The sequence below is a fragment of the Pseudoliparis swirei genome, chromosome 4 (genome assembly GCF_029220125.1).
Source record: "Pseudoliparis swirei isolate HS2019 ecotype Mariana Trench chromosome 4, NWPU_hadal_v1, whole genome shotgun sequence".
NCBI classification, from domain to species: Eukaryota; Metazoa; Chordata; class Actinopteri; order Perciformes; family Liparidae; genus Pseudoliparis; species Pseudoliparis swirei.
The window spans coordinates 32,325,422-32,337,998 of NC_079391.1; the positions used below are offsets into that span (position 1 = coordinate 32,325,422).

General features: G+C 44.5%; 1 protein-coding gene across 1 annotated transcript; it reads left to right on the forward strand.

Annotated features, from left to right (window-relative positions):
* Positions 1-600: 600 nt before the first annotated feature.
* On the forward strand, positions 601-11,603 carry LOC130192891 (RNA-binding protein, mRNA-processing factor 2a). Its single transcript, XM_056413083.1, has 8 exons — positions 601-1,122; positions 3,029-3,106; positions 4,691-4,729; positions 4,925-4,987; positions 6,123-6,273; positions 7,326-7,474; positions 9,130-9,202; positions 10,480-11,603. The coding sequence occupies exons 1-7, from the start codon at positions 832-834 to the stop codon at positions 9,193-9,195; spliced, it is 837 nt and encodes a 278-aa protein (XP_056269058.1). The 5' UTR covers positions 601-831; the 3' UTR covers positions 9,196-9,202; positions 10,480-11,603.
* The last annotated feature ends 974 nt before the right edge of the window (positions 11,604-12,577 follow it).

Genomic DNA, 12,577 nt, shown 5'->3' on the forward strand with positions numbered 1-12,577 from the left:
TAAATGTACATTCACGGAGGAGCAAAGAAAACCAGAAAATATTAATATTTAAAGCTGGAATCGGATAATTCAGAAAAAATAAATAATAAATACTCTAACCAATTAATCGACTTTCAAAATAGCTGCTAATAAACTAATTAATTATACAAGGAATTTAAAAGATACACAAACAAATATAGAATATATATATTTAATGTGTGATAATATATAATATATTAATATAATATATATTTAACATTATTGCTCATCTCAGACTCTTTAAATTATTTGTATGACCTGCCACGAATTAACATAATTTATTTGTCATATATGTATATTTGGGGGGCTCGGGACGCGTTCCCATTGGCTCTCCGGCTCCCATAGAAACGGCGACGCGGCTCTTCCTGCAACAGCTGAGGCGGATCTGCGGCGTGATTACGGCTCGCAGCGGACTCCCACATAATTGATGACCTAATTGAAAAGCAGGAGGAGAGAAAGAGAGAGAGAGAAACAGAGAAAAGAGGAGGGGGACTCACTCGGCAGACAGCAGAGAGAAAAAGAGAGAGAGAGAGAAAAAGAGAGACGCGCCGCCAATGAGGAAAGTTCACTAGTTCTTCCTGCGCACAGCTGAGGGGCATTGACGTGAGCCGGAGCTTTCTGTTTTCCACGCGCACTTCTTCCCCCCCTCCACGTCTCACTCTCACACTCACGGAGCACTAACCACCCTCTCACCTTTATACTTTCAGAGCGCGCGCGCGCCGCTCTTGTAGATTTCTTTTTTTTTTCCTCCCCTTCTTCTTCTTCTTCTTCCACTCCGGTTTTTTTCTCATTTTTTGTTGTTCCCTTTCATGAATGATTGTCTCGCGCAGCACTTGCCAGACATCCCCGGACCGCTCTCCGTCGTCCTCGTCCGCGCGCCCCCCGCTCCTCCACCAGCTCCGCCGCCCCGCCGCCGCCGCCTCGCCGCTGAAGGTCAGCCGCCGGCCGGACTCCCACTGCAGCTTCGCGCGCACCTGGAGCAGCTACCAGTCTGCGAGGAGAAGCCTGATCCTGTGCGCCGCCGCAGAAGAAGCCGCAGACGCCGCAGACATGAGCCTGAAAGCCGACGTGGAGCCCAGCAGCAACGTCTCCGTGGAGGAGGAGGTCAGTCCGCTTTACACAACATTAATATATATATTAATGTGTGTTTGTGTGTCCGTCAACTTTTATAAAGTGACTTTTCTAAAGAAGTAATTCCAAAAGGGGCGAAACCACTTCCAGGTATATCCTGCACCGTTTTTTATTTAAACTTTTATTCTTTTAAAAGGTAAAAAATACATAATGTTAAAATTGAAACTGGTTTGACCAGGTGTAAAGTGATTTCTGCTGTTAAATGCACCAATTAAGCTGTTAACCGCGTGTTTTTATTAAATATATTGTATTAATTGTTCACCGAAACGTCTTTCTATTTGCTCCTAATTATAGGCTGTATTTAAAATATTACATGTTTATATTAAACACGCTGAATAATTAAATTAATGAAATCCTTGGCCTGTTAAATTAAAAGTTGTCTCTTAATTTTCCAATTTTCATCACTTTTGAGCTTCCGGTTTTGTTGCGTTTTTCATGTGAAAAATAAGCTGCGTCACTGTTTGTCTGACTACTTTTTATTTGAAGAGGTCATCGAGAAACGACCTAAAATGTATCTGAAGTTTATGATGACACTCTTAATAAATGCATTTGATTTAAGCATGAACGTCACAACTGTGCAAATGTGTTTTTAAAAAAATGCATTTTAAATCTAATTTAATGACAGAAAAATCTAAAGGCACTTAATTTTCAAACAATTAAAACACCTTTTTAAATATCATTAGCCTTAAATGATTTAAATCTTGAATTTGAATCCTGAATTTATTCCTATAAATGTAAAGCGTCAGGAAGTCAAAATGATGCATGTTCAGTTGTGTGTGGCCGGCTTCCTCTTCAATGGCGGCTCTGAGGGGCGCGCCGGGCCTTTTGTTGCTCCTCCTTTGTTCCATTATCTTTCAACAAAGACACGTGTGGCCTCTTGACTTTTCTGAGCCTGGTTTCTTTTTTCTTCGAGTGTATTTTGGTCTTCAAGAGCAGACGAGATGGAACCGGACGTTTTGTGTGGAAGCAACAAAACAAAAAAAGCGGTGCATTTATTTGGGTTCGCCGAGAAGCCGGCGGACGAATGTAAAGGTCCCCGTTGAGTCGGCGCCCCGCTGAGCCTCCGCGCCGCTTGTGACTGGGCCCGAGGATCCGCTGCTGTGCGGCACCTGAAACACGCCGGCGGGGTCGAGGGCCGCGGGGTCGGAGGAAGGAAATGGCGTCACGCTGGTCCCCATTGTACCGAGGGCCTCCCCACCGGCTGGGAACTAATGGGCCTCCACTGTTTGTGCTTCCAGGGCCGCACTGTACGGGGGGCGGGGGGTTCTCAATGTGAGGGGGAAGTCCAGGGGTCCTCGATCGGTACCCAGGGGGTCTCCGTCAGGATGAGGATCCTGTTTACGGGCGCCGTCGAGCTCGTATCATGTCGGAGGAGCAGTTTTCATTCAGAGGCAAACGTTGCTGAGGGTCGTCTAATGTTTGGGCAACATGAGGGTCGGGGGCCCAAAGGGGTCGCAGTGGGACATGTTTTCTTATCTTCGCCTCTAATTACGCGATAATTTGACCGAATTTAACAATCTAAATCAATCTTTGAGGAAATAATCCCGATTTAAGGGCTCACAAATTGAGTTTGGGTTGACCCGGTTTCACTTTAAAGGGTTTTAAAGTTAAGGGTCGAGTGTCCGCCAACACTTCCACTTCACCCCCGAGCCAACAGGACCGTTTCATTCAGGACCCTCGTAGTTCTGTTCCTCCAGTCTTAAGATTTTCACAATAAAAGCATTTCTTCTTCTCTTCCCGGACTTAAAGAGCCTCTATAAATATCAATGTGTGTTTAAGGAACAATGAGATGTTCTTTGGGTGCAGCTCACGGTGGATCTAGAGAATGAAATATTAAAACGGTCAAAATAATAAACAATTCTGCTATTTTTGTTTGCAGGTCCGAACTCTGTTCGTGAGCGGCCTCCCGGTCGACATCAAGCCGCGGGAACTTTACCTTCTCTTCAGACCTTTTAAGGTAAGTTATGCCTCTGTGAACACTGGGTTGTGAAGCAGTGATTATATTAAAGCTGCAGACTTCTCACCAAATCTCAAACCAGTTGAGGGAGCAGCTGTAATCCGTCTGTCTTCATGACGCAGAATCTCTCAAAGTTAATCAGCTCCTTTATGGTTTCATCCAACAATCCCCTCGTTGATGGCCGTGCAGATATTTGCATATATGGAAATGAGGCCACATCATTGTTTGTCTTTTCTTGTTGTTGGACTCCAGGTCCATAAACTTCGCCTCCCACCCGTGTCCTAACTAACCAAATTGGAAGTGGTGTCCCTCACACATGGATGACCTCGTGGAATGTGTAAATGAGTAGCCCTCACCACCGGCCCTGTGACCCAGCTCGCCCACTTTGTGGGGGAATTATTATTTTATTTACTTGTGAGGAAACTAAATGGTTTCACTTTATTTTTTTCACCCCAGAAATGACGTTTACAGAGAAACCTTTAATATGAAACGCTGTGTTCCAGCCCCTTTCTTTATCTGAGGCTGGATCTGGTTTGGATTGTGGCGGCCAGTGGAAGTCGTCTTAATTTTTCCACGGCAGTAAATCAGGATCAGCGTAGATCTCATCCGTCAATCCTCCGGTCGGCCGAGTTCCCCTCTCGGTTCTCAGGAATCTGCTCTCGCTGCCACCGACCCTCTCACTGCGTTTTATTATTTAACCCCGTTTCAAACCGGTTGCGTCATCTGGACGTCGTGCTTCAAGAGGGAACCGGCTCGTATCTTTAAACTAGACGTGGTGTAATCTGCCTATTTGTCATCTTTTTAAGGGTATTTATTATAGTCTTTTTTTCTGGTAAAACAAACGCAATAGTGCTTTTTAGTTTCAGACTTCAGAAGAGCAACGTTAAGGTTCCCAATGAAACGACAATAATAAAACTGAATCATCCTTTAAATCTGTTTATCCAAAAGAAAAAGACTTGATAGGCCTCGTCGATTAATTGTGAAAAGAGTTTTAAACACTTGCTCCTGCTAATTTTTGCGTCCCCTTAAGTGTGATTTATTAAAGTCTTCTAAATATTCCATTTGTGTTCATGCGCTTTCAAAAACAAACGCATGTTAAATACTTTGAGACGGCTAGTTTTTAATATAAGCTTCAATGTCAATCAGAACATTGAGGCGCCCTGGTGTGGCTCAAAAATGAACTGAAAAGAAATTCTGCTCGTAGATATTTGGTACATCCATATGAAATAATCACAAAGCTTCTTTTTTTTTCTCCACCTGTGAATTTAATACTTGATGAATGAAACTATGCATTTTCTTTAATTCATGCAAAATTGGCTGATTTTCTGAGATGCTAGAGGAGGTTTTTATTGTTAATTATCAAAGTAAACGACCTAATTGTGTCTGAATCCTCTTGTGTTGTGGCTCTGCTCTGGCGGTGCTTTGATGTTTCACCACAACTAACCCAACTGCGCCCTCGTCTCCTCCGGCCTCGTCTCGCTGCAGAAACGCAAGCTCGTTTCTCTGGACGCAGCGAGAAGCGTTCACGCCTGACTTCCTGCATGTGACTCCAGGAGGATAATCGGCTATCTTTTCTCCCCGCAGGGTTACGAAGGGTCACTGATCAAGTTAACGTCAAAGCAGGTGAGACTGAGTCGCTTTAATGCTCTTAAAAAAATACGAAAACGCTGTTTCTGTAACTTTTTTAATTGGCTAAATACTTTTCTTGTTTTTCTTGGCTAAATATAAATGTGATATTTGAGAAAAGCGGCTTCTTTTCCTCAGATGGTCGTTGGTGATTGATGTCGGCTGTCAAAGTGTTTTTCTTTTCCCTTCCAGCCGGTCGGGTTCGTGACCTTTGATAGTCGCACCGGAGCTGAAGCTGCCAAGAACTCCCTAAATGTAAGCGTTGCCTCATTTGTGTTGTATTTATATCTGACTGTTTTGAATTGATTTGCGTTTTGTATTTCTTGTAACCGTTGCTTAAAGGGACAGTTCACCCCCCCCCGGTTCATGTTTTTCCTCGTACCCGTCGTGCTGCTTATCTTGTTCTGGAGACGTCGCTCGGTTTAATGAGCCTGAGCGACGCTTCCAGAGATCGTCCTGACCCGTCGGCCGGAGACGAACCACAAACATGGTTCTCCATTCTGGCTGAAATGAATGTTATGACTGCTCCACAAGTCCGTCGGACCGGAGGAGGCTCGCCACCAGAGCTGTGGCTTATCTTCAGTCACCGCGGCGTTCAGAGATTCATACCGTCCCGTTACATCAGAAGACTGACATCTCTACGGGTAAAAGGACGACATGTATTCTGGGGGTAAACTGTCCCTTTTCTTGTCTGGAAGCTTTATAAATGAAAACGATATTCTTTCCCATTTTAAAAAATCTCAACGTGAACCCGTTGCGTCTTCTACAACGCGATGGCCGGGCCAGTTTTGGAAAGGGGCCAGAATCCCGTAGCCTCTTACGGTAGTGCACTTTGACCTTGACGCACTTCTTTAGTCCGGTTTAGCTCCACGTTGCACATCACCGCTTTAACCGTCATACTTTGTCCTCTCCCCCACATGTGTAGTGTGACCCGGACACGTCTCCAGTAGCGTAACCTCTCACCGAGTAGCCCACCAACTGCGTCCGGCAGTAGCTAACACCTCTTTTACACACACACCAAAGTACTACTCACCTGCATGTGGGCACACCGCTTAGGGCACCAGAACACAAACCGGGTTCAACCACCTGAAAAGGAGTCGCACTCCAGTCTCCATCGGCCCTCTTCTCTTTTATTCCCCTCATCTCGCTCTCCTCCTGGCTCGAGGGGGTCGACCTTCCTGATTTTGTCACGAGGAGAAAGGGATGAAGGCGTGTTTGGAATATCTCAGGAGTGGATCCTCCTTCTTTTAAAGTGAGGGTACATCCGGAGTATTGCAACGTGAGGAAAAAGGAGTCTGTGTGAGACCGCTGAGCTGCAGCCCCCTTTTCTTTTTCCTTTAACTCAGCCCACCTCCCTTACGATGTCCTCCTCCTCCGTCTCTCCCCCCAGGGAATCCGTTTTGACCCCGAAAGCCCCCAGACCCTGCGCTTAGAGTTTGCTAAAGCCAACACGAAGATGGCAAAGAGTAAGCTGATGGCCACACCGAACCCCACAAATATCCACCCTGCTCTAGGAGCTCACTTCATTGCACGGGACCCATGTAAGTTGTCCGGCTGCACCACTCGTAGGCTCTTCTCCTCCACTCTCACCTCGACTTCTCAGGATAGTTTGTTTTTTAAAGAGACTAAACCAGTATCTAACTAATTTAAAGACTAACTCACCTCCACATGCATGCTTCATCTCGACTCGTAGTTCAGCCGCTTTGCTTCTGTGCAGCTGGGACGTCTCCACGCCCTCACGGGGGGTTCTCTGGGGGGGTGTAGGTCACGGTTAGCGGTCCTCTTCGCGTTAAAACACCTGCTCGGTTCAGGGGGCGTCGACGGGCGACGTCTGTTGCCTTCAGACCGGATTCCCCTCGGTGGAATATACTCGTGGCAGAAAGAAAGCGTGCGCTTGAGTTTGAACGAAGCTGAGAAACTATTAAAGTAAAATTGTGACATTCTATTAAAACTCGTTTATCGTCTTTGTTCTCAAACGGCTCAACAGTTAGACGACTGGTTTTTTCTACTCGGAGATTATTCTTTTTTTAGATTCAATGAATTCATTTTTGACCAAGACACAGAATTTAATGATTTAAAACTTGCTTTTAGTTTGTCGTTGACGTGTTAAAATGCTGTTGGAACCATTTATTTATCGGTCCAGAAAAGCGTCGTTGATACTCGATATAACTCTAAATATTGACATGTCTCTTCCGAGAGCTTTAAACTGTTCATCTTGTATTCCAGTAGTGCTAACCCTAAAATATCTGGTTTCTATTGTATAAGTTTGAGGCGCGTTGGTCTGTTGACTGCGGCTGGTTATCCGCTCCAACGCTGTGAAATGCGCTAACGTTCCGTGTAGCGGAATCTGGTCTGACTTCAGCTAACTTTTTTACTGTTGTAAAACCCAATTCCTTGCTTTTCGTGGCAGTTGAAGCTCTTACTCGTCGGTCGTAAACCTTAAAGTCACATTGCAGTCAAGAAAAACGTCTTCTGCGCCATTCTGGACATTTCCTTATCCGAGACCTTTAGCTTCTGTTCTGACGGCCGCTGTCCGGGCCGTGTGTTCTCGGGTCGGTCGGTCAGTTTCTCCTCCCGTCCTGTACTTCCACAGACGACCTGTCGGGGGCGGCGCTGATCCCGGCGTCTCCGGACGCCTGGACCCCCTACCCGATGTACGCCACGGAGCTGGCCCCCGGCCTCCCTCACGCAGCCTTCACGTACCCGGCGGCCGCCGCCGCCGCCGCGGCCCTCCACGCCCAGGTGAGCGCTCCGTCGCCCTCTTCTCCTCCAGAAGAACTTCAGCTGCAACTAAAACGGGGAGCCTTCGGATGAACTCCCTCACCGGGTTCAACCCGAAACCTTAAAACGAGGCCATGGAGACGCAGTCTTGCCCCTTCACGGGGATTCACACGATCGTCAGTTTAAAAGCTAATTTGTGCACCTAAAAGAAAGTGATTGTCATAAAATTGTATGTTCGGTAGACGACAAACTAAAAATGTGAAGCGGGATGTTCTCACTTGTTCTTTTATTCCCGGATCATTTTAAAAAAATAGTCTCTTGATTAAACTCGTAAGATAACGTTGCGTTGGCTAGCAAAATCGCTAGCATTTAAGCTAACGGGCTAATTTGGTGGTAATTATGACACACTGCAAATTTCTTGCCGCGCAAAACTATCTTTAAAAAAAACAAGTGTATAATTGTCACTATTTTAAATAGGATAATAAAAATAATCTTTTACCATTGACTGCCATACAAATGATTTTTGAAATAAGGTCCCATGGGGAAACCGACTTCGCCTTTCTATTCATGGCCAGTTGTCATGCCAACGGAGGGACTGGTAACCTGATTTTGTTCTGGTTCTCCTGACCCATAACTACGTCTTCAAGTCTCTACTGGCTGCACAACGCGTCTTTATATCATCCCGAAACTAAGTTTAAAAAGCCAAGAGTTGTATCTCAATAAAAAGATCTGTCGTCTCCAAATGGAAGCGTCTCTCCTGCCGTCAGCAGGCGTGACGTGCTCATGCTCTTCATGTGGTGTAACCTTACGCTGCACTTACCTTAAATCCCTCTTTGTGGTTGTCATCTGGCTCTTTCTGGCTCTTGGAGATCCTCTTTTCTTTTTTGGTGTTGATGGAGATATACATTTTTCCTTTAATGGATCTCTGTGCTGGAGGATCGAATGTGCTCCAAGTAATAAAACATGTTTTGGTCTGAAGTAGAAATGATGACATGGAGTTTAATACCAGTTGTTCAGGCTTTCATTCAAACAGTAAATCTGTTTAAATTGGAATCTGGTCTGCATAAATATTTTTCAACAATTCATCAGGACGCGATGGAGCTTTGTCCATCACAACGTGTTTACGTCGCCAGCGAAAAGCTACAGAAAGAGCGGCGGGCTTCTGGTAACAATAGCAATGGAAAATATGTTCCCTTGTTGCTTCGTTTAAAGTTCATTGTGATCCGACTTCCTGCTGCAGTGTAAGAGGGGGGGGTGGGGGGGAGAGGCTATTACTCGGACCGTTTTTGTCGGGGCGTAAAGAGGACGGAGGAATGCAAAGTATTTGCTTGGAGAAGTTGTCCGCCAACTTACTGTCCACGTTCCTGTCGGAACATAAGCTGAGAGGGGGGGGGGGGGGGCTTTTTAATTGCAATCCGGTGAAAGATCGCCATTAGAGTCTCGCCCGACAACGACTTGTTTTTATTTATATTCTGCTGAAAGTACTCTGAGGTTCCACGCTCCCCGTTTCAATGAGTCCTTCATTACTCTGACTATTGTCCTCGGTGACCAGCCGCGTTCCCAGGGCTGAAAGGGACGTCCCCGTAAACCTGCTCGGCCACCAGTGATCTGCAGGATGGAGGACTGGAGCCTCTTTTATTATTCTTCTGTATGTGACTCTGTTTTTGTTTCTGCAGATGCGCTGGTACCCGACGCCCTCTGAGACTTCCCAGCCTGGATGGAAGTCCCGGCAATTTTGTTAGATTTCTCGTGAGTAAATAACCTTTGGTCAACGCCCACCTTCATCTTCATCCTGATAACCTGACGTCTTCCAAACGTAAACCTGCTCGATGAAACCAACGATGTGTCTGAGTGAGAACTACACGGTCTAAAAATATGTATTGGTTGTTTGAAGGATACGTCGAGTGATTCTTGTATTCAATAAAACGGCACGTTGGCCTGCCCCAAAGAACAGGCCTTGAATAGACAATTGAATCAAAGAACTGAGATCTGTACATCAAATATCATTCAAACGGGAATTAAAGTATTGGGGACTACTTCCATCTGCGGATGGATACACATTTGGTGCGTGAACTGGTAGCAGGGCGGCGTATGTGGGATTGCTGCAAAAGCAAACTAGTGTTCTGATATAGAATGAGCATGACGCCTACAGGAATGCAACGGAGATAAAACGCTCCGATTTGTTTTCAGTCATTTGACGAACAAAAGAAAATGGCGGTTGCTCGTTGCGTTAGCGCACTAGTTTTCAAAAGCTTGCTAGTTAATGCTTCCATGGTTACAGACATTGAGGTTTCCTCTCGGCAGTTGACGTTCTTAAGTTGTTAAATTGTAGTTATTTGGTGAGTCCGACATGATGAAGTCCGTTTTACTTCATCCAGACGTTAGCCGGCTACATCGATCCCGATGGAAAACTATAAACATTAAAAATGGCCGCCGCTCCGAGCCTTCCTGCTCGGTTGAGCTTTTATTTCTGATGTTTTGTCGGCCCTCATGTGTGGGTCATTGATGCGTTTTATTTTTGGAAAACAAAGGCGTTCTCTGGCAAAAAGAGTCGCTGTCGCTCTTCGGAAACGGTTTCATGGGATTTATTAATGAGAAGGGGAGAAAAAAATAACCCATCAAACTTTTTCTTGTATCCAGTTTTCCGTTTGTTCAAAAACATTCTTTTAAAAACTGAGCCATGTTTTTACTGACGCGTTCTTCCATTACGATGGCGTTTGGTAAAATCCTTTTCATTTGTAGACTAGTCCACGGTCACATTCTGGGGCAATTAAACATTAATTGGCACCAAATGTAGCAATCGGCAGCTTAAAGTCTCCTAAAAGCACATTTACTTCAATTCAAGGAATGTTTTTACATCTCAAGTATATTATGGATTGGTTTATACATAAATGGAAACATATTTTCTCAGGGCGAGAGCCAGTGACAGAAGTATTGTGGGACTATTTTAGGTCTTTTATGAATTTTTATTTTATTTATGTATATTTATTGCTTAGACTAACTCTTGTTTACCTTGTTTTCTTCAGGCCTCTGGGAACCACACCTCTTGTCCAGCGGACGTGAGGTTTGCCAAGCTCTACAATAATTTAATCGGGTTTATTTAATGGACAAATGTGCATTATTATAAACAAACAGTATTTATATCTCCTCCCGATTGTCTCTTATGAAGGAAAGGGGCAGGGGGAGGAGTCTGAGTTGAAACCATCTTGCTGTCGACAATCTGTGCGTATCCATGGCAACTATTGCGGTACCGTCTTAGCACTTCAAATTAAAAAAAGAGAAGAAAATGTTAATAAAAAAAGATGAACCTCATGCATTAGTCAAAACGTCGTGGATCATAGTTGCTGAGGGGAAACGGCGACGTTGAAGTTACCGTTGTGACGCTAGTCCTTCACTGGGGTCACCGCTGCCCCCGGAGGTTCAACGCGTCATTGCATGTTCGTCTTTATGGCATGAATCTAGAGTGCAGAGTTCTGTGTCCTAATTTCCTTCGTGTCGGCGTTGCCTCTTTACCGTTTCTTTATTTCTTTTGGCCTAGACAGTGATATTGTTCAGTTCCCTGTAGACTGTCTTACCTCTGAAGGCCGTTGTGTAAATGGCGTCTCTCGCATGGACCTCGTGAATGCTTCCCCGCGTACGACGACCCCGCCGCGTCCTCTACCGGCGTATCGGTGTCCGTCATTATCAGAAAAGGAAAGTACAAGTGCTTCTGTACTTTTTTTTTTTTTTTTTGCGTGATGTATATTTATGCAACTAAAAAAGAACCTGTATAAGTTTGATGTTTAGTCGTCTCTTTGTGTTTTTCGGTGTTACTTTTTGATTCTATAATCCTCGTTGACGTAGTTTTAAAGAAGTGCAATTTGTTTAAAGGTGAAGTGTCGGCGGGAAGGACTCTGAGCGCGGCTCGATGTAACGCGGATCTTTCAGAATGTGAAACTGGACTACAAACGTAAAGGTTGTTTATTTTCTTGCAGGGGGGAGGGGCTGGGGGGGTGCATTTTGAAATGGGACGCAGGAACGGAGCGATGGAGGAATTTAGTTTGTGGTTTAGAAACATGTTTGTCTTTGTATCTGCTGTGCATAAGATGTAAAAAGAAGAAAAAAAGATTCCCATCTTATGAATAATAAAAAAAGAAGTGAATGCAATTTCTTTTGTCTCCGGGTGTCTGTCGCGTTTCGTCTCGTCGGCCAATCGGAAGTCGACAAAACGGCGTCGACGCCCCCAAAGAATTTAACTCTGGACGTCAGACGTTGCCGTCAACAATTCATGCCAACTTTTTTATTGTTATCGTCTTGTGCCCGAGTGCATTAGTGTCTCTGCGTCGTGCTGACCTGCACATCGGCCCCGTGAAGCTCAACCAACTCCTCCTGGGACCCCTAAGTGAGGACCCAGGACCACCAGCTGGGGCCACAGTGGCTCCCTGTAAACCTTCTGTCCATATTAGGACATGTGGAGGACTCTGACTGCTCTTTGTGTGTGTACATTTTTGTAATATTGGTTCCAAATAAATATCAAAGAATATTGGAGAAATGGCATTTTAAGTTCAAACTTTTAGATTTTTGGGTTAAATTTTTATTTAATTTTGAACTTTTTTTTAAAATACAAAATTCTAGACTTAGTGCAGAATCCACAAATTGACTCATCATGAAATGTTTTATTTAATTTAGGAGAAATATCTAATTACAAAAATGTGAGGATTTGATTATTTATATATATCTCTGACTGAACATATCTAAATTGTTGCTCAGACAAAACGAGATGTTTAAATTTAGGTATTTTTTCTCACTATTTGGGCATTTTCTTTACTGAATTGGGATCAATCGATCGGGGTCTGCAGGCCTGAAGGTAGACGCTCCAGCTCATCGATGGACGTCGACTCGCTGATCTGAACGTCGAGGGATCAAACGGCCGGTTCAGAGGAAGATTCTCAGTCTTTCATTTCCTCTTTTCATGGTTCATGACACTTTCACACAATATTTGGATTGACATTAAATCGATAGAGCCTGAAGATGGAGACGCAACTACACATCTTTTCATCTGCAGACCAGCTGGGCACTTAAACCTGAACATAGATTAATATTGTGAATTATTTACAGATGAGAAGCACAATAACTGCGGTTGGT